The 20,211-nt window shown below is 34.3% G+C and overlaps 1 protein-coding gene across 1 annotated transcript in view; it reads left to right on the forward strand.

Moving 5' to 3' along the window:
* The window catches only part of FMN2 (formin 2), a 158,860-nt gene that overhangs the window by 123,782 nt on the left and 14,867 nt on the right, over positions 1-20,211 (forward strand). Inside the window, exons 16-17 of the mRNA XM_035558836.1 lie at positions 1,166-1,217; positions 14,978-15,127. Of these exons, the coding sequence (XP_035414729.1) occupies positions 1,166-1,217; positions 14,978-15,127 (202 nt within the window). The remainder of the gene's footprint in view (positions 1-1,165; positions 1,218-14,977; positions 15,128-20,211) is intronic.

Below are 20,211 nucleotides of genomic sequence, written 5' to 3' on the forward strand. Positions count from 1 at the left end.
TAGATTTCCTGTTTTTGATATCCTACCAAATTGTTGATGTGGTGCATCAACAAAGTAGAAAAATGTTTTTTATTGTTGTAAAGCAATGTAGGGAATGAGAAATAGCTTTAAAGTTTATGCTTCTTTTTTAGTTTTCTCTTTGAATTCTGTACTATTGATATTTGTCTTCAGGACAATTCAGATCCTCTTCATGCCCCCAAACGCAATGACTCTCTGGAATTCTAAAATTCTCCTTGCAAATTAAAAACCTACTATTCCAGCAGACATCAAAAGGGAATAAAGTTCCAAACTAAAAAGATTTTGGCTAAAATGTGCAGTTCTTAAATGAATTTAAGTTGTGATAACTGAATAACTGTATAAATTTGATCTAAGCACACTTGCACAGAGCAGATTGTACTATTGCTTTGCATGTTGTTGATGCCTAGGTTAATACGTATGTTCTTGTAGATTTTGCATATCGATGTTTCTAAGTTAAGTGAACTGAACTTAGTACGTAATGCAGTATGAGAGAAGATGTGGAAAACTGTTCATTTTTCACTAGTGTGGCAATGACAGCTTGTTGTTTTTGACTTTTCTTCACATAATGGTAATGCAATAATTTCCTTTGTATAGAAAGTAATGTTTTTGATATGGGCCTACTATGGTGCTAGTACTTCACTAATTGATATGTTATAATTTGTTCTTGTTTAGGAATTCCTAGTTCATAAACTAACTATCTATTTGAAAGGGGGAGGGGAGGGAGAAGACAATTTTTATCTATCAAGCAAGTTTTAGAAAAGCTTTAAAGCTGAATGCTTCATGCTTTTCCTCCCTCTCTTGATAGACAAGTTCCCATATTTGTTATTTTCAGAGTCATACTTTAAGAATTGCTTTGAAGTCACTTTCATGACTTGGTTGCTTATATTACTGCAAGATTTAAAAAACAATAACAACAAAAAAAACCACAGCACTTGTTTTGAGGGCTTTTAGGTGTGTGTGTATGTGTTTTTCTAGGGATATCAGACTTCATGTAGCTTTTTCAGAATTGTTATACTTGAGTGTATCTTCAGCTTGTTTTTATAAAATAAAGAATAAAAGACTTATGAATTTTACAGGGAACATTATTTAAAAAAAAAATCTGTATCTTTCACTTTATAGTTATTTCTTTGCCTGTATTTTTTTACAGCTAAAATAGACCAAGAAAATGAAGAGAAGTCACTAACAGAAGCACATAAAAGGTAAGAAAGAACAACGTGCTAAAATCCTTCTCTGAAAAAAGTGTTTTTTTTAGAAGCTGCTGTTTTGGAATCCAATGTTATTTTATTTTTGGATAGTGAAAGAAATGCACTCGGAAAACAAAGTGATATTTATTGTCAATTTCAACTTGATGAACAGGAAAAAAAAGGTATATAGATATGCAGTCTACCTTTAGAAAAATATTGCAAGACTCTTCCCTTTAAGGTATAAAAGGTATAAAATTAAGGTATAAAATTACCTTATGTAAAAACAAACTTAGAATATGACATTCAGACTGAGAGAGAACTGTTCCTTCTATGCCAGAATCATGGTGATTTGACAGACATAGCATTCCCAGACAACTAATGTTCATTAGGTACAACTTCCTGAGCTTATAAAATATGGAATGGAAATCGTTTTTTTTAATATACTAATGATATGTATAATTGAATGTGACTTCCTTTGTAGTATTGCTAATAGATCTTCAAATAGTTTTTGTGGCAAAAAGTAAAATACTTCATTAAATTTCACTACAGATGTGTGCAGTTGAGAGAGTTTTCAAAATTGTGAACTTCATTGCATTGCACAACTTGTGGTTTCTTCTAATTTCTGGCAGTGTTCTCCAGAAGCAGTGTCTAAATGGGACACGCTTTTATTTGTCCTTGCAGAAGACTGAAATATGACACACACCATTTCTAGTCCAGATTTGGTGAAACTGTATTAGTCTGTATTAGTTTTATGTTCACTAAGAATAACATCATCTTTTCGTGTTAACTACAACTGATGCTGAATATATGCTAATGAATACAGCTGTATTCATTAGTTCATGTACAGTAAAATATGCCACTATAAATGATTCTAGTTATTACTATGATTTATTAGCCATCCTATGGCCCTGAGGTCCTGATTTGTTACTTGCTACAACGTCACATTATGGGTGACTACTCTCCTGGTACAGCACCAATACCAGTAGTTTCTGTCTATACCCATGGGCCATGTAATAAAGACAGTACCTGAAAAAGGGAGGGTGGATGTTCCTCTGTAAGTAAGGAAGGAAGTAAGTAAGGAAGCTCCCTCCTTACTTGAAAGGAGATGGTAGGTCATTGAGTGGTATATCAATGATGTGGGATCCTGATGGAAAAAATGGAACAAAGGGAGTATTGCTTTGGCTCAGTATCGTACCTCTTGCTCAAGTTTATGAAAGGCATTCCTGAAATTTCTGAAGCTTGTTTAACTGCTGAATTACATGATTCTTACTCTTAGAAATTTCCTTTATAATAAAACTTTGAGGGAAGAAACTGTTAGTAGAAGAGAGATTTGTGATCTGACTGCTCTGCTGAGGAAACTTTCTCCTGTGGAAAATGGATTAGACTATATGTACAATGCTGACAGATTCCTAAGGGCAAGAGGGATCTGAAATCTGTTTGGCAAACTTGTGACTTGTCGTTGTCGAATTCATTCTCCAGTCTTGTTTTTTATTTTTTGTTTTTTATTTTTTATTTTTTCTCCTGGCTGAAACCACGATATCAACATATTCCTTTCATTATAGCTAGGATATACGGTAAGGGAGAAGAAAGAAAACTGCTCCTTGGACCCTCAGTCAGCTTGGCCTACTCCATCCTACTTGTCTTAACTCTTTCTTCTCCCCTCTGCTGATGAGTGCAGCATCTCCTTTTGCACAGTATTTTGTCCAAGAAGGAAATTCTAGTTCATTGTTGACATCACATGCAAAAGTTCTTATAGAACACGTGAGGAAATACACTGGGACCTAAAACAAAAAATCTAGGGTCAAATCTTTTTTTTACTGTTATATAAACTACATTTCTCTTTATCCCTTCCACCCACACACTGTAATTCTTAATCAAATTTGTGGTATTTGTTAAAATATTGAAGACAGGTTCTTGGTGTAGTTTTGGTATTTTGTGTGTTTATTGCATTAAGATCTTTAAAGGGTCTTAGAAATAAAATACTTGGGTTCTTTTTTCTTTTTTTTGGCAGGGGGTGAAAGAGAAGGTGAAAGCTTAAAAAGCTAAATGAAAGATTAGTTACATTTGGCTAATCATAGGTAGAACAGCAGTGCATAGGATGACTAGACAAGCAAGTGGTGCAAGGAAAAGTGATGGATTAGATGGAGCAAAATTAATGTGATTAATGTGTTTGGATTTTACTTTTTGAAGTGGATAACTTCAGCTCACATGTAAGTTCAGGTCTGTCCCAAAACAGCATTTCTTTAGCTTTTAGTAAGAGCTACAAATTTTCTTTCTTTTAGCTTGGGCACAAAATATTAAAGCTCATATCTCCATTAAAAGCACAGAAGTCTAAAAGAACAGCTCTTGCAGCAATAACAACAACAATGTTTCTAAAATGAATAATGATTTGGGGAAAATGCAGCAATGTGTATTTTAGAAAAGCTCAATTGTGCAATAGATGAGCTGAAATGGAAAGTTAATCTTCCATGCAAAATAAAGACAAAGAAAATGGAATGTCTGCTCCAGGGACTCCATGCAGTGTATAGCTGTTCATTTGTCACAAGTGAGAAAATGTTTAATCGGTTTTGAAATGATGTATTCTCTCTTTATTTATCATGTTTAGTAACTTTAAGAGTGTCAGTATGTAAAGTGTTTATCCAAGGAATGGATTTCTGGCACATGGATAAAATGAAAAGTGAAATGTTTAGCTCGCAATAGGCATATGTTCCAAGATCTCTCTGAGTAAGTATCCTGAGATGAGAAGAAAGCACACAGGTCTGTGTTTATCTAGCTTACGCAGGCAGACAAGGAAGGCTCCAGCCTGGTATTAACACTGAAGTGACATGGAATGTCTTCACCAAACCCCAAACAATTACATCATTCTGTTAACAATATTGATAAAGTGCAATAAAAAGGAACCTGGCACTTTCCAATTAGATCTTCATTGCTAAACACTTGAGAAACTGTCAAATACATGACAAGTTAGAGTAAAAAAAAAAAAAAAAAAAAACCTGGGGAGGGGGGTCAGGGGGAGCACAAGAGGAGGAGAGAAAGAGATGATTCTGTATTTTAGGAACCCATAATTTGATTTTTTTTTTTCCCATTTGAAATCTTTCTAGATTGTGTCCTATGCACCAAGATACATAGCTATGTGCTCAATTCACACAGCTGGAAATAACGTTAGTGACTTTTAAACAAATTTATAACTAAAAATGAGATTTGAAAATTGTGAAATACAACACCAAGTAACAAATACGTTCCGTGTTTTCTATATTTTCATTTTTTGTACATTTTCTATATTTTTTAAATATTTTCTATATATCTTCCATATTTTCATTTACTTAGCTTTAAATACCTTTAATCTTTCAGAAAGATATTTCCTTTAAGCAGGGAGGGAAAAAAAAAAAAGAATCACTATAATCATTAGATGCAAACAATTATTGTTTGTTATCAATTGTAGAAGGAGATAGTTTGATCCACAGTATCTGCAGCAAATAGAAACCAAGATTGCATCAAAGTTATTGTCAAAAGTTGTATGATAGCTGATGTCTTTTTTACCATGCTAGGATAAAAGGCAAATGTATCAGGAGGAAAAACCATCTTGCTGGTTTACAGTCTGAAATAAGCTAGTTGCTCCTCTTCTTGTGTTTGGTTCCTGAAGAAACAACAGCTAAGCGATCAGACCAATATTACCAGAAACAGCATTAAATGAAGGAGAAGGTCACTAGTCTCTGCCTTTATTTACCTAATAGTTATGAAGGCATAGCATGTAGCTTTATTACTTTCTTATAATACCTTGCCCAGTATTTAGTTCTGATCTCCATGGAAGGCTTACAGATTATGGTCTTTTAATATAACAAAATAAATGCAGACTGGAACACTGATTCTCTTCCACTGAAATAGTTAATAAGATTTTTTTTCCTTCTATCTGCAATGCTATATCTCTTCTTGGAATAAGGCATTTGGAATCATTCACAGATTGAAATGGAGATGTTTGGTTTAGACCTGAGAAAAATTCAGATCTTCACTTATTCCTGCTGTCACTCAATGAAACATCAGATTCTAAATTCAGAGCAGTAATACTTATAATAGTCAAAATAAGCTTTGGATTTAGCTGAATCCTAATGAACCATAATGAATTCAAATAGAGGGTCTGACTTTTGGCAAGAAAAATCAATTGTTCTGAGAATTGCTCAGTTTGTTTACTCATGCTAAGCCCATGTAAGAAGCAATGCATGCTAAGAATCTCTTAAAAACACTACAGACCCTCTTATGCCTAATATTTCAGGTAGCATAACCCCGAACAAAGTGATAACATAACACCAAGACACAAGTCTAATTTAATTGTGGCTTGATTTGGGGTGAAACTGTTCACAGTTGTTTTTTTGTTTGTTTGTTTGTTTTCCTGTGATGATGCAGGAAATGAAGGGTAAATACACAGGTATGCTACTTACTATCATGGCTCTGTCTATGTCACTGATTTTTAGAATATCTAAAAATTTATTCTTTTTGTAAATCTGAGTGCATTCTGATAGCATGTACGTGTTTTACAAAAAGTCAAAGGACTTACTGCCTTCTGACATGAGTATCAACTGGGGAATTTCAGATGTGTATGGTTTGGTACAGAATGCTCATCTTCCCATGTGAGGATATTTTTATTTGGTTTACTTTATAATTTGCTCACATTACTTGCACATTCCAGTGATCTTCAGGCTTTTAAGTGCTTCCTGAGTGCTGCCTCCCAGGCACCTCTTCTGTTTTCAGAACTTTTAATAATCCATTTAGCAATGTTTTGTTGCTTTCTTGCTGTAGCAACAAATGACATTAATTTTGAAGAGAAATGTTTACCTTTAAATTCCCTGGAAAAAAAAAAAAAGTACTTCTGACACAACACTTTTCAGAGACTTCCATTGGCTCCACTGAACATTACATTTGAGGAGGAACAAAGCCTTTACACCTGCTCATGAGCTGACAAGTTGATGACACTTAGAGAAATAGCAGACACTATGGTACAATGGCAATGCTGAAAAGCAACACCTAAAAATGTAGCGCCTAAGTCTGGTAATCCTTTATAACTGTAAAAGTTCCTCCTGCTTCACTACCCTCCACACAATGGTTTGGATTTTTTCCAAAAGTGAATTGTAAAGTTGAAGTGAAAATTGAGTCAGTGATTGAAAGAAAGTGGTGAAAAGCTCAGAATGGAGGGAGGTATTTAATAATAATAATAATAAAAACTATGCTTTTAACTGAAAGGTAAGAGTATGCTGTTGGCCTCCATCTTTCACTGTTCTTTTGCCATTTGTCCTTTGTTGGTTTCTTTCCTGTTATTGTGTCTCTTTTCTTGCTGTGTGGCTCCTAGCATGTGGACTTGAATTGCTCATGGTAATACATTTCAGGCTGGAGGTATACATTAGTTGCATCAGCAAAAAGTAAATACTCAGTGGGAAAAGGAAATGTGTATAGAAGAAGCTTACAGACTGTTAAACAGATTGGATCTTTCTAGTTTAGTATCCTGTCTCTGACAAAATATCAAGGCCTGTAAATATGCAGTAATGGAAACATAGCCAGCGGTTTAGTTATGTCAAAAAGTTTCTTCTGAAATATGGGTAATTGATCTTTCCCTGATCTTTGTCCTTTTCTAAAAATATTTGCTAAATGAGTGCAAGTTCTTAACCATTTGCATGATTGATTTTTTTTGTATGTGTGTGTGTAAGAGCATTATCTTTTCTTTTAATGATGTTGGGCTTCTTGCTTAAATCATTTTATTGGTTTTAAATTTGTTTCCCTTTAATGGCGTTCAATGCTAGTATGAACAAATGGTACTATAGCTTTTAGTAGACTGGCATACAATTTAGAGATCTAATATTCAGCATAACATACTACTTTATGCAATTTATTGTGCAGTTTATGTAGAGGACATACTCTTAGATCTTACCGTAAAAAATAAGAAATTAGTTTATGGTGCAAATACAGTTACACAACTAAGTAACACTGACAATAAAGTTAAGTATCAATGATAACAATATAGTTTCAATAGTGGGGGTCCATTCATACCAAAACCTAGTGTTATAGCATTAAATTCAGTATTAAAAAAAATAATAATCATGTGGCTAATAAAATTTATGGAAAAAAAAAAAACCACAAATGAAAATCTTTAAATATGACACATTATTTTCACTTCTACTCTATTTCCAGCAGGTGGTTTCACTGAGTAGTCTTCAAAAATTTAAGATATTCCTTTTGAGCTGTTACAGCTGAAGTAAAACTTGTGAGAGATTAGCTCCAGTGAGTCTCCATTGTGCTTCAGTTTACGATTATGTTCAGTAGGTTTTTTCTTTCATCATATGGTCCAGCTGTGAGTTGTTTAGTTAGATCGTTTTTAAGACCTTTTTATTATGGTGTTAGCATTTGCAATGACTGTGACTTAAATGTGGATACCACTTCTGTTTTCACTCTTTTCTCTTGATTTGCCACTGGAGTGAGAAGAGTCTTCCTTGCTGTATTTTAAAATTTACTTTAAGGTTTGTTATATTATATTGCTGTTGTCATGTACATGCAATTGGAAAAGCTGGACATAAAGGATGTGGTTTAATTAGGTCACAGTTCTATTATCTCATCTGGGAACTATCCAGTAATAACTTATACAATACAGGTCATTCCTTCCTTAATAATTTCCAGCTGATGGAATACTGCCATCAGCCCCTCCACAGTACAGTGCTTGCCTCAGCCTGCTGCTGAAACCCCACTGTGCTTCTCATATATGGAGATTAAGTGGCTAGGAAAAAAAAGTGTTGTCTATATTCTTCCTCAGTTTGTTCCTCAGCCTTGTTGCGTTTTCTTTTTTTTTTCCTCCTTTTGAAGAGATGGCTTCCTTAATAAAGCAGATTCAGAAATGCTTTAACGAACCTGATCCCTTCTGCACTGTCTTAAATGAACACTTCTGGGAAATCTTGCACCTGCTTCTTTTCTTAATTGCTGCCTGGAAGACGGTTCTACCTTAATCAGTCTGCTGATGAGGTAAAAGTTTGTTCTCTATCCCAAAGAAAACAGCGCAATGATCACCAGAAATATCATGAAACCCTCATGTAATCTTTGGAAGAAGGGATGGGAACAGCTCCTTTGGCCTGAAAAGACTTCCTCATGTCCAGAGGAGTATGGTTTATTTAGCTTTGCTTTAATGTGTGAATATCAATGATTCAGATGTCTGGAGCAATAGAGTTATGTACCATAATCTTTCCATCAACCCCAATGGCTGTCACATTGAAACTTGATCCCTGTGGAAAATACTACCTATTTTCTCTCCTCATCTAAACAAAGATACTGTCACTGCTATGAAGGGAATGTATTGGGATAAGTTAGGAGTTCAAAGATAAATGCATAGAATTTTAAAAATGCATGTGAAGGCCTTTTCAGTCTGACACTTCATCAACCCAGATTTTGAAATGTTTCAACCCCGTTTCTTGAGTCTGCTGTGGCTAATCAATTCTTAGTACAGAATATAGTGAAGGTAGCAAAGATACCTCTAACCTACATTTCCTGACCTTTGATTTTTAGATGGCTGGGGGTGACTCAGTCTGTGCAGAACAACTTTTCAAACGCTCTATTTTTTGTAATTAGAAAAGTTCTGTCTGCTAAGATAGCTTCATCCCGCCCTATAACATTATTTAGCACCTTGTCAATGTATACAATTGATAATATTGACAATTTTACATGAATATTAAAACTGTAAATTGTTCCTAGCTATTTAGGGGCAGGGAAGGGAAACAAAATTTGTATGAATGAGGCAAACTGGACTGTCAAAACATAATTTCCTGTTTCTTTCTCTGTTTGTTTTGTGTTGGGTGTTTGTTGTGGAAAAAATAGTAACTCAAAGGTACAGGGATTATTTCATTGTTGTTGAAACTGTTAATTTTCATTTTGTTGGAGCACTAAAACACTATTCTTTTAAATATAAATTTATAGGAGGTAAGGGACTAGAGATGAGGGAGATGACTTAGGATTCAAAACATTGCAAATGTTTGGCAGGTTTTTTTAGAGGAAAGGAAAAAATCTCTTGAGACCTTTGTTTTCTAAGGAACAATATTACAAAATCCGTAGTTACACAATATAAATTGGCAAAAGGAAGAAGAGATTAATCATTCTGGTAGTTTACTTAAGCTGGCATATCTCAATTTTTTAATATAAGATACTGCTTTAAAAAAAATTAAAAAGTTCTTATCAACATGTAAGTCCCGCATGTTTTGAATGAACCTATATTTATTTTTTTTTAATTGTAATCGTGCAGGACATGGTACAGCACTGAGTAGAGGCAATGGTATTATTAAAAAATAAACAAAGAAAGTGACCTAGGGTTATTATGCAGAGAGGGTCCTCAACAAAATACCTCAATAGAAGATGCAAGGCATCTTAGGATGCTGTGCATGTTAAGTTTTCTCACAGGCTTGTGCTATCTCAATTACCAGGATGATGGTTCTGTTTCATTTTGTCATATAATTTTGTGACTGCTGAATTTGTATTCTGTCATATGACTAACTCTCCTTAATGCTTTTGGCTGTTTAGAACACAAAGAAAATATATACAAAGGCTTTTCATAATTGTAAAACAAAGCAAGACTGAATGTGACAATTCACATGGATAACTTTTCCAGGGAACATCCACTGTTACCTATATACTGTTCTCTTCCCTATGTAGTCATAAATCCAGGTGCAGAACTTTGCACGGGTTTACAGGTCTGCCAAATCAGTTTGGCTTTTAAATCAAACTCATGTTAGATTTAAATCAATAAGAGGTATGTGCAGTCTTCTGTTTTCTTTTTACCTGGTTTCTTTTGGTGGACTATGTGTAGTTCTGTTTTACCTATGACTTTCATCAAACTGGAATATACCGTAGCATTTCTGAGAAATGGTGAATACATACATCAACACACACACACACGATTTCCGTATACAGAAAATTAAATCACTTGCAAGAGTACAAATATGTTTGAATGTGTTTTTAAAGGAGAAAATTTTTCTGCAATTCCTACTTGAGTCAGAACTGCTTCTGAAACACAACCACTTCAAAAATTAGCACAGTACCACCACTAAGATTACCTGTTCTTAACTTCAAATGTGCATACATGATGCTTAGCAATTTATAAAACTAAGTACAAGTTGTACAAAATATCCAGATTTGAACTTCAAACAAAATATATAACCTGTTAAACAATACAGAATCTCTATTGCAAAATTGAGGAAACATTTTTTCTACATTTAAACACACATTCAAACATGAACTGTACTCTTACAGGTGATTTAATTCACTGTATGTGAAAATCAGGTGTGTGTGTGCAAGTGTTTGTTCACCATTTCTCAGAAATGTCAGTCAGGACATGCCTGAACCTACTGTCACTTTTTTTTTTGGCCACAAAAGCCTTTTCAACTGATATTGATATGAAATTACTGCTGCTCTTTGTTTAGTATTTTTGTCCCCTTATTCTTTTTTTTCCAGCTGCTCTATTTCCTCTTTCCCTTTTGCTTGACCTACTGTGTGAATTTATATACATCCACATACACAAACATATCCTATGCATCTTTATAAACTGACCAAGTGAATGGAAAAAATTAGTCAGCCAATACATCACATATAGCAGACTTGAATCTAAATCATTGTATAAACTTTAGATTTCTTACTACCTTCAAAATGGAATGGAAAAATTGATTAATCCATAGCTGCTCTTAAAATATTCCCAATGGATCAGACCTATTATCTAGAAAGGCTGTCAATAATCCAATTACAATGTGAATGACTTCTCCCACACACACACACCCCTGATTAAATTTGGTTTGGCTGTTAGTGCATCCATTTCTTCCATCCCTCCAAGTAGAAAAAATAATTTACATAGTCTCATAGTTGTACACAAGGGAGCACACAAAAAAAAAACTACAGCGAATCATTCATTAAATTTCCACATTTGACTAAGCAGTGAGTGCAGTCATCTCAGTCTACAGTGTTTTTTTTCTTTTTTCTGAATTACACAAACAGTTTAACCAAGGAAATTAAGACATGAGAAAGTGAGAAATCTTATTTCCTTATTCATTTATCATGGATGGGAGACTCTTTTGCTGTTTTGAGAGATTTAATTTATATCTTTCTCCTTCAGAGCCAACATGTGAAATACGAAAACTGGTCTGAAATTTATTTTAAAAAATTGGCTTTTGCCATGTCAGGATAAGACAGTGGTGTGAACATCACTGCCTTACTTTTAATCAGGCTTTCAAAGTCATGCTATTTGGAGCAAAGCCGCTGACCTCCTTTAATCCTGGAAAATAACTTGCATGCCCTTCCTTCCCTCTTCCATGACTGCTCTCTCTTCACTAATGCACATTCTTCTCTTTTAATACATTTGCTAAGACTACAGAAAACTAAGAACCTGTTCACTTGAGAAATGGCCACTAAGGAAGCTTTGCAATACCTATTTGTGTAATACATTTAATTTTTCAGATAGGTGAAATGATATCCAGAAAGGTCAGATGAGTTTCCCAAAGTTACATCCTGCAGAAATCAGTTATAGGAACACAACCTATTCAACTCTAGTTCCTTATTTGATTCAAAATGTCTGTGTGCCTGCACGTACAGTCAGGAACAGTATTGATGGTATTTAAAGATGTCTTGTTTCCAAATCTGCTGAAGGATCAACAGGAAAATTTGAATGGGTTCCCCCGCAGAAAAGCACCAGAGAAAGTGTGTTTGCTGCCTGGCTGAGATTTGAATGGTACCTATTCTTAGGGTTATGAAAATGTCATCCAAATTTCTCTTTGTATTTGAAATGTGCGTCTCCTCCTGGATTCAGCTTTGAGACATATCTAGTTTGATGTATGTAAACATTCCCAAATCAGATATTTATAGAGCATGATAATAAGAGAATTTATTGTTGTATGTTTTGTTATTTGATGCATTTGGATTCACTTTATTTGCTTTTTCTTTCATCTGTGAATTACGCCACTTTGTCTTGTAGTACAAAAATGACAGCATCAAGAGTATAGCAAGCAGGTTTCTATATATCTTCTAAATGCACTCTGAGACTATGAACTACTAAATAAGGGGTGACCCCTCCAGCTGAAATATGTGTGTACATATACATATATATACACACAGTAACTGTTTTGACAGCTAGATATGCATGTATAAAAAAAAAATTGATTCATGGAGATTTGTGCTCTGGAGTCTGTTGCAGCTGATACCTTGTACATTGTTAACAGTTATCAGAAAGGTGTGACACATTAACAATGACACCCTGCTACCTTGCTGCTCTTCCACATCTTGCAAACAGCTTATTTCCCTTACCTCCAAAAAAAACTGCCAGGGAGGCAAGCAAACTGGCTGAGTATTTCTGTCTATATGCCTAGAAATGAAGTTACGGCTGTTAGCCACAGCTGTATGTGTGCATAAGGTTGTACTAGTTGTACAAGCAGTCCTCAGGGAGATTTTCAGTCATCAGAAAAAAAAACGTTGGCTATCCAGTTGGTCTTCAGTAAATGTTAGTGCTGGTTGTGTTAGTCAACTTTTTCTTGAGCATGCTCCTCTACAATATGAATTTCACTCTGTCTTGGCTTCCTGTTTTGTGGGATGTTTTCCTGTAAGGGAATTCTAGCTCGTTACCTCAAATTTAAAAGCATTACTTAGGACAGACATTTACTGTCTGTTTCTTTGTCATTTTGTCATTTGCAGAACAGTTTGAAGAGAGATTTCTGAGGTCAAGGCATCTTATTTTAACTTCTGGTCTTTCTATATTCTATATATTCTGCAAATCACTAATGACCTTCATTCAGACAGCTTCCTTAAAAATAAGCCATTGACTCAGCTGATGCCTATAGATTTCTCTCTCTCTTACTGTATTCCTCAAGTTCCTTCAAAAAATGTTGCCACTTCATTCTGAAAAATCACAGGAGCCTTTTATGTGACTTCCCCGAGTAACAAGCTCCATAACTAGAAATCAGGGGAGGAGACTGGGAGGAAAACCAAAAAGATCTCCCAGATACACATCTGCTCTAGTCTTTCAAAAAGTTGAAAACATTTAAAAAAAAAAAAAAAAAAAGGCAAAACTTCTGAAAATACAATGCAGCAATTCAGTTGACTGATGTATGTCAGGGATATTCTTTATAAGTAGTTCTATGGGATCTTAGGATACATGATAAATATTTATCCCGTACAAACCCGTGAGAAAAAATGTCAAGTAAGGCAAGTAGAATGGGATTTTGTAGTTTAATCATCTATAAATCATTTGGGGGTGGGGAGGGAGTAGAGAAATACATAAAAGATATTCTACTGATTAACCAAGTGCTGTCACAGAACATACTGCTATGGTAGGTTAACTGTGGGAGCTGAAGAAATGGTGTGCTGAGATGTGGCATTTGAGTATCAGTACAATAGATGTAAAAGTGAGAATGTTTTTGTCCTTAATGTTTTACGTGCAACATCTTTGATCTTCTCTACAGCTTCATTTTACTTCAGCAGATGGAATACATATATATATATATATATATATATATGTATGTGTGTATATATATATACATATAAAAGTTAAGAGAAAGTGTATAGAATTTGGTAAACAGATTTTTTTTTAGCTGTAGACCTTTTTCTTATTCAGAAATAGGATCTTTTACATACATGTTGAATTTTGAGAAATAGGAAAAACTGCTTCTCAGAGACTTTGTGAGGCTGACCATTCTGAATGATTAAATCTGTGACCATTAAATACTTTACGATACAATAGTCCATGTAGAAAGATGCAACGTCTGTGACTAAAATGACATTTCCATCCATTGAACTGGAATTGTATTTTTTTCCCAAGATTAAAATATTTAAAACTGTGATATATATATTATATATATATCTTTATATATAACTTTATATATAAGTTTTCATAGGGGTAATGGAGTAGCACTAGATCAATGAGCAAAGCATCCAGAATTATATTTCAAGAGACAGCTTTCCAGAGAATTTATTATGAAATAACTGGTTCTTTAGAGGCTTCGGTGTTAAGCTTCAGATGAGAAATATGTTCTTAAAAGCTCCAGTATTTACAGAACTTTACCTCAAAAATGAAATGGAATAATAGTTAATGAAGCAATTAGTTTTTGAGGTAATTCCTCCCTATATAATTCAATATAATATTTCTACATGTTCTTAAATCTGAAATAAAAGCAATTCAAATTCAGAAATTTGTTAAATTTAATTGCTGTGTTCAGAGGCAAATGGCAGATTGTTCTGGTAGAATGATATATACTTGTTTTCTAGCATAGTTGCTCTTGGCTTAGTTTTTCATTGCATCATTTCTTGTTGTGCCCAGATGGGAATCTTAATATTTTTGTGTATGCTCCCAAATAATGCATCTATCCCAATTTATTGTAGTGTAGCTTTAACAGAACTTTAACAACTTCATTTTCAGTCTGTATAGGCATTGATTATGATTTCTGAAAATTGCATTAAACACAACAGTAAAGCACTGTCAGGTGTGGATGTCTGGATATGCAGGGCTCTGGAGAGTGCACTAATTTTAGCTTTTGAAATGGAAAATACTTTGGTCAAAAACGGAACCTGTGATCCTGTGATAAATGCCAGATCCTAACTTTGCTGAAGGATCATATTATGTATTTATCTGTATACTAAGAGCTGAGAACTGTTGTTTTTTATTCTTATATTTTAGATTTGCTACCAAAGATAATTAAATGCCATGTCAGTGTTAAGTAGGAAAAAAAATCTATATCAGTGGGTATCATTGACACATTTGTCATTTTTCTTTTTTTTGGCAGCTTTTTGGAAACTGCAGCGTATTTCTGTATGAAACCAAAAATGGGAGAGAAAGAGGTGTCCCCGCATTCTTTCTTCAGTATTTGGCATGAATTTAGTTCTGACTTCAAAGACTTCTGGAAGAAGGAAAACAAACTTATTCTTCAGGAAAGGTACGTTTGTTTGTTTGTTCAAAGGCTTTTCTCAGAGAATGTTATTGAGAGCAATTGTACAGAAACCAGTCACCCTCACTTCATTAGCACTGGGAATTTCTCGGTCTTTTTTTTTTTTCCCTAGTTGTCGTAATTTTTGAATGGGACATTAATATCAATTTGTGCTAAAGTTTTTCAGGTCAGCTATGTGACTTTTTTAGTAGAACACGTAACTTCTATGCCTCTGTGAATCCAAGCAATAGGAAAATTGTTTCAGGTCTGAAAGTTGATAAAAAAAAAAAAAAAAAAAAAGATTTCCCATTCATGTATTTACTGAAAACAAGTCAAGGCATCAAGATGTGACACGCTGTAAATATTTGTCCAATGAAGTCGGGGAACAAGGAGGGGAAGCAGAAAGAGAGAAGAAAAGGTCTATTGATCCCACCTTTGAGAAAAAAAAATCAAACTGAACCATATTCCAAATCACAACCCCACAGACATGTGCCTCGTGGTATGTATGACATAAAGAATTAAGACTGTAGTTTTGAAAAATTAGCCATAATGTCTGTTCCATGTATTAGAAGAGCTATGAAGTTTGCTTTCATCTGCACACAGATATTACATTGTGGTAATTCTTTGTTTATAAAAACGATGCCAGGAATTAATTAGTTGTTAAAAAGTAATAAATGTCATATAAGGACAAATTAAATACAAACACAAAAACTGTAAACATGGTTACATAATTCTACATCTCTTAGCAACTTGAGTGATCTCAGTGTACAGATAATGAAGCTACTTCTGTGCCTTAACATTAAGAGGACCAACGCTTTAGGTTCTTTAAATGATTGGTATCAGTCCCTATTTTGGTAGTTGTATAAGAATAGGTCTCTTCTTCAAGAGTACTCACCCTGAGTAAATGTCACAGACATCTGGCTTTGGAAATCATTGTTAACTTTCCTTAGGCACTTATATGATCAATGTCATATATACCGTATATATTTAGTGTAAGTGGATACATTTTGGAATGAGTACTGTCTCAGTTAAAAAAAAATGAAATCTGTTCCTATTGGAAGAGCATGGTACAAATATTAGTGCAATACAGCAGCAATCTGGGGATGTATTTCACTTTACTGACTGACTTAATTTTTAGGAAATAAGTACATCTCTTCAGAATTGACTTGACAGCTAAATATTATCTTCAATCTCCTGTGCAAAGACTTAGTTGCCAACTTAATACAGGTTAATTTCATTTTGTATTATCTCTATAGAACAGTATTTTAAAAACTGCCCTTTTGTTTTCCAAAGTACTAGGTTGTTATTCTAGAATCAAACATAAACCCTCCAAAGCTCCCCTGAATATTCTCTCTAAAAAATAATTTGCTATAAAAGAAACTAACTAAAAGAAATTAACTAAACATTTTTTCTCCTATTTTTTGTATACTTCTGAAACTAAGAATAGTATCGTGATACAATCATTTAATTTTTTGTTTCAGTTCCATGTATGAATACACTAAGAGGATGTGTTGAAACAGCAGGGAAAAAGTGTCTGCCAAGTTGGTCCCTTCTAGGCCAAGGGTGCCTTTTAATTTGAAAGGAACTGAACATGTTTGCCTACAGAATGTCTTTAGGTTGAGGATGTGACGGGGAATGAAAGGACACTGAAAAAGGGCCTACAGTGGGAAAGGAAACTGGGATATTCCTGGAAAGAACAGCAAAGAGGCCGAGGCTCAGAGCAGATGGGATGGAGGAGATTTTCGTAGGGGTGCGGGCAGGACTGTGTAGCTGCAAACCAGGAAGTCACTGAAATTAAAACTGAAAATGATCCATCCTGAAAATCAAAGATAGATTTTTATTTGTTTATTTATGTAGATGTTGACATGTCTCATCAAGTTTCAATCTTCCACTTTGTAAACTCTGTTTGTTCAGCTGAGGCAGGGTTTGGTGTTTGGAAACCTTTGCTGTCTGTGCTCACCTCAGAAAAGTTTGGCACAGTGCTGTTTCAGTGCTCTTCATTGTCTTTTAGGTAGTAAAATATTTTGTCCTAATTGACAGTAAGAGTAAATATCTTCCAGGTAGTACATTTTTTCCCCCAAATGAAGTATCTCCATTTGATAAACAACTGTCTTATCAAAGCCTTTCTATGGAAACTATTTTGCGTGCCATCATAGTTCAGCCTGATATCTGAAGTTGTCCTTTAGACTGTTTGCCCGACCTGATACTTCCACTGTTCTTATTGATAGGAAGGATGCTGTGATATGAAGGTTTCTGAGTATTGAAATTTCAAGAGGAGAAAAATCTTAACAGAATATTAAGTGTTGCTAAAAGTTGTAAGAACATACAAAACATAATCATGGTGATTTTGAAAATCTCAGCCTGTATGGACAGGTGCTGAGGTGACAGAAATATGCCTGTTGCCATTGAAATTAACAAAAAATATAAATAAAAAATCAAGAAACTGGATTTTAACTCTTCAGTTTATATTCTTGAATGAATGTTTTGGGTTTTTTGTTTGTTTGTTTAGGACATAGCATGGAATTTAGTGTAATACATTTTAAAGTGTTTAATAGAAATCTTTAGTTTGTGATGGTCTACGTCCATCGAATGCTAGGGATATTTTTTACATTCAAGTGACTGGTGACTAGAATATATGGATGTCTCAGCAGTAAAATTTGAGGGATGCAGTCCTGATCCTGGATTAAAATGTCATTAACCCTCAGGAAGGTGAGAATTTCCTGTTAAGTGTCTTGTCAATGAACAGTTGTTAATTCTTCCTGTCTGAATAAGATAAGTTGCATTATTTTTCTGTTGTTAAAGGTGAAGAGCAGGCTAGACCATTAATCATCAAAGTAACTTTCTGTGCTTTTTCATTGGTGGAAAAAATCAAGTCACATTTATGGTGAGACTTTTTAAGTATTGCCACCTTTGGTGAATTATTTCCCAGGCTGCTGCCTCATGTAGCATACTTTCATTATGATCGTTATTTATAAAAAGTATAAATTTATTCTATTTTCTTTTTTTTGGGTTAATCATCTTCCTTACTTTTTTTCCTCTTTTCTTCCACTACTTTGGTATTTAGTTTAATAAACCTTTATACTATGTTTCTAGAATAGTTTGGGTATTGTTTCTAAAATATTTTATATCTCAGTTTACGTATAGACTGTGTAGGGAAAGGAATTACTTGTTAATATTGATTGTTTCTTATTTAGGCTCTGCAAAGATGAGCCACACTGTTTTACAATAATTTACTCAAAGGCTTTTCATAGATGGTGTTTCCTAAGGTGGTACAACTTTTTGTTACCAGTGAGTCAATTCTTTTTTTAAACACTTTTCAGTCAGCATTTTACATTGTGTATTGGTTTCCCAGGCATTTATATGTAAAAGATAAACACTGAAGTGTCAGACTTTCGTATTTCTTTAGAAGAAGATGAGGAAAAAAAAAAGAAGAAAAATGGTATGAGGTTAAAAACAAATTAATTTTTCCAAAGTTTTCTACTGCTTTTGCTCAATTCTGTCAGACGAAATAAAGCAGAACTGGAAAATACCAGCTGTAGAGAAAATTATGCGTGATGGACTGTTAAAATACAGTAGCAATAAAAAGAAAAATGCACCTGAAAATTACAGTGAAATAGTAAGTCTGCCAAAAGGTTTTCCTAACCATACCATTTTTTGTAGTCACTCTCTAAAGCCTAACTGGAGCATTCCAATCAAAATTGTTATCTGGATTATTTATAAATTTCGAAAAAATATTTTAGGCTAAATTTGTGATGCTAAACACCTTTAAATGAAAATTTTAAATGTAATATAATTTTTTTTCTCATTAAGCAACTTACAGCAAACAAACAAAAACTCAGTGAGGCCTGGTTTGAGTCCTTAAATTTTGGTCTTATTGTCCTTTCATTATATTTCTAAATTGTCACTGGTAGGATATGCTTTGTATTTGTACTTTGAAAACTCCTGAATGGTGTCTGACAGTACAGCTTGCACTTTATATGTGATCAGCAAGAAAGCCAAGAAGAGCTGACGTATTGCCTAATTCCTTTTCAATGCTGTTTGAAAAAAGAATATGATTTTGAACCTTACAAACTTCTTATGCTTATTCAGCATCCTTATAACCTATACATTTAATTCATTTTCTAAATACCCTGAGATGTATATATATACCTCTGAATGTATACTGTCAGATAATGCACAACTGCAGTGACAATTATGCAAAAGTCTCACCTTAGGAAAACTCTTAAGGAATCACACCACCACTCTTGAAATTCATATTTCTCTCCTGTAGAGAGAGCAGGTGTCTCATGCAAACTGGCAAAGTTAATATCTTAATCTTTTTCTCATAAATTTCTGTCTTTGTTCTCCTTTTTATCTTGGTTTCTTTATATTTCTGAGGTAAAGATATTCAGCGTTAAATTTATTATTCCAGCCTAGCACTGGAGAAAGAAATATTTTAGTTTTTCTTGATGTCCAGCAAAGGCCTACAGGCCCAGACCCTACTGTTTTCTTGGGAACGAGGCAAAAACAGCCTGTCCTAGGACTGCAAAGGTATAAGAGCTCATGAGGCAACACCTATTAAACCTCTGCAGAAGGAAGTCTTGAAAAGTTATGATCAATTAAAAGAATAGGAGGGAGTGTGTGGGGGGGGGGGGTTGGGAAGGTGAAACAGCTGCTGTGTAGATATAGTTTGCAAATCCTTGGTAGCTAAAAATACAATTATTTTGAAAAAAATCTCATTGGATGTGGACAGCAACAAGCATCATTAGGACTGTAACTTCATCTTTTCTTTACAGATGGGGTATACATCCTGGTTTATGACAGTAACAAAAAAGCAGACAGTCTTTTAAGAACTTTTATGTTTAAATGAAGTTGGAATAAAGAAAAGTTCCATTGTTGTCAAAGGTTAATATCATTAGACCTTAGATGCAGATTCAGAGCTTAGTAGAAACAGATCAAGGCAGAAGCATTTTTACAAGGCCACAGATCCACCTTCCCTTTCTCAGGGTGCAAGTGGGATACTGACGCTCGTTTGCCTGCTCCTGCCCTAAGTGTCAGTTTCTTCAGACTATGTTTGCCATGCCATGGCCTGTGCAAAACTTGCAAAGATTTAC

The sequence above is a fragment of the Cygnus atratus genome, chromosome 3, assembly GCF_013377495.2.
Source record: "Cygnus atratus isolate AKBS03 ecotype Queensland, Australia chromosome 3, CAtr_DNAZoo_HiC_assembly, whole genome shotgun sequence".
Taxonomy (NCBI): Eukaryota; Metazoa; Chordata; class Aves; order Anseriformes; family Anatidae; genus Cygnus; species Cygnus atratus.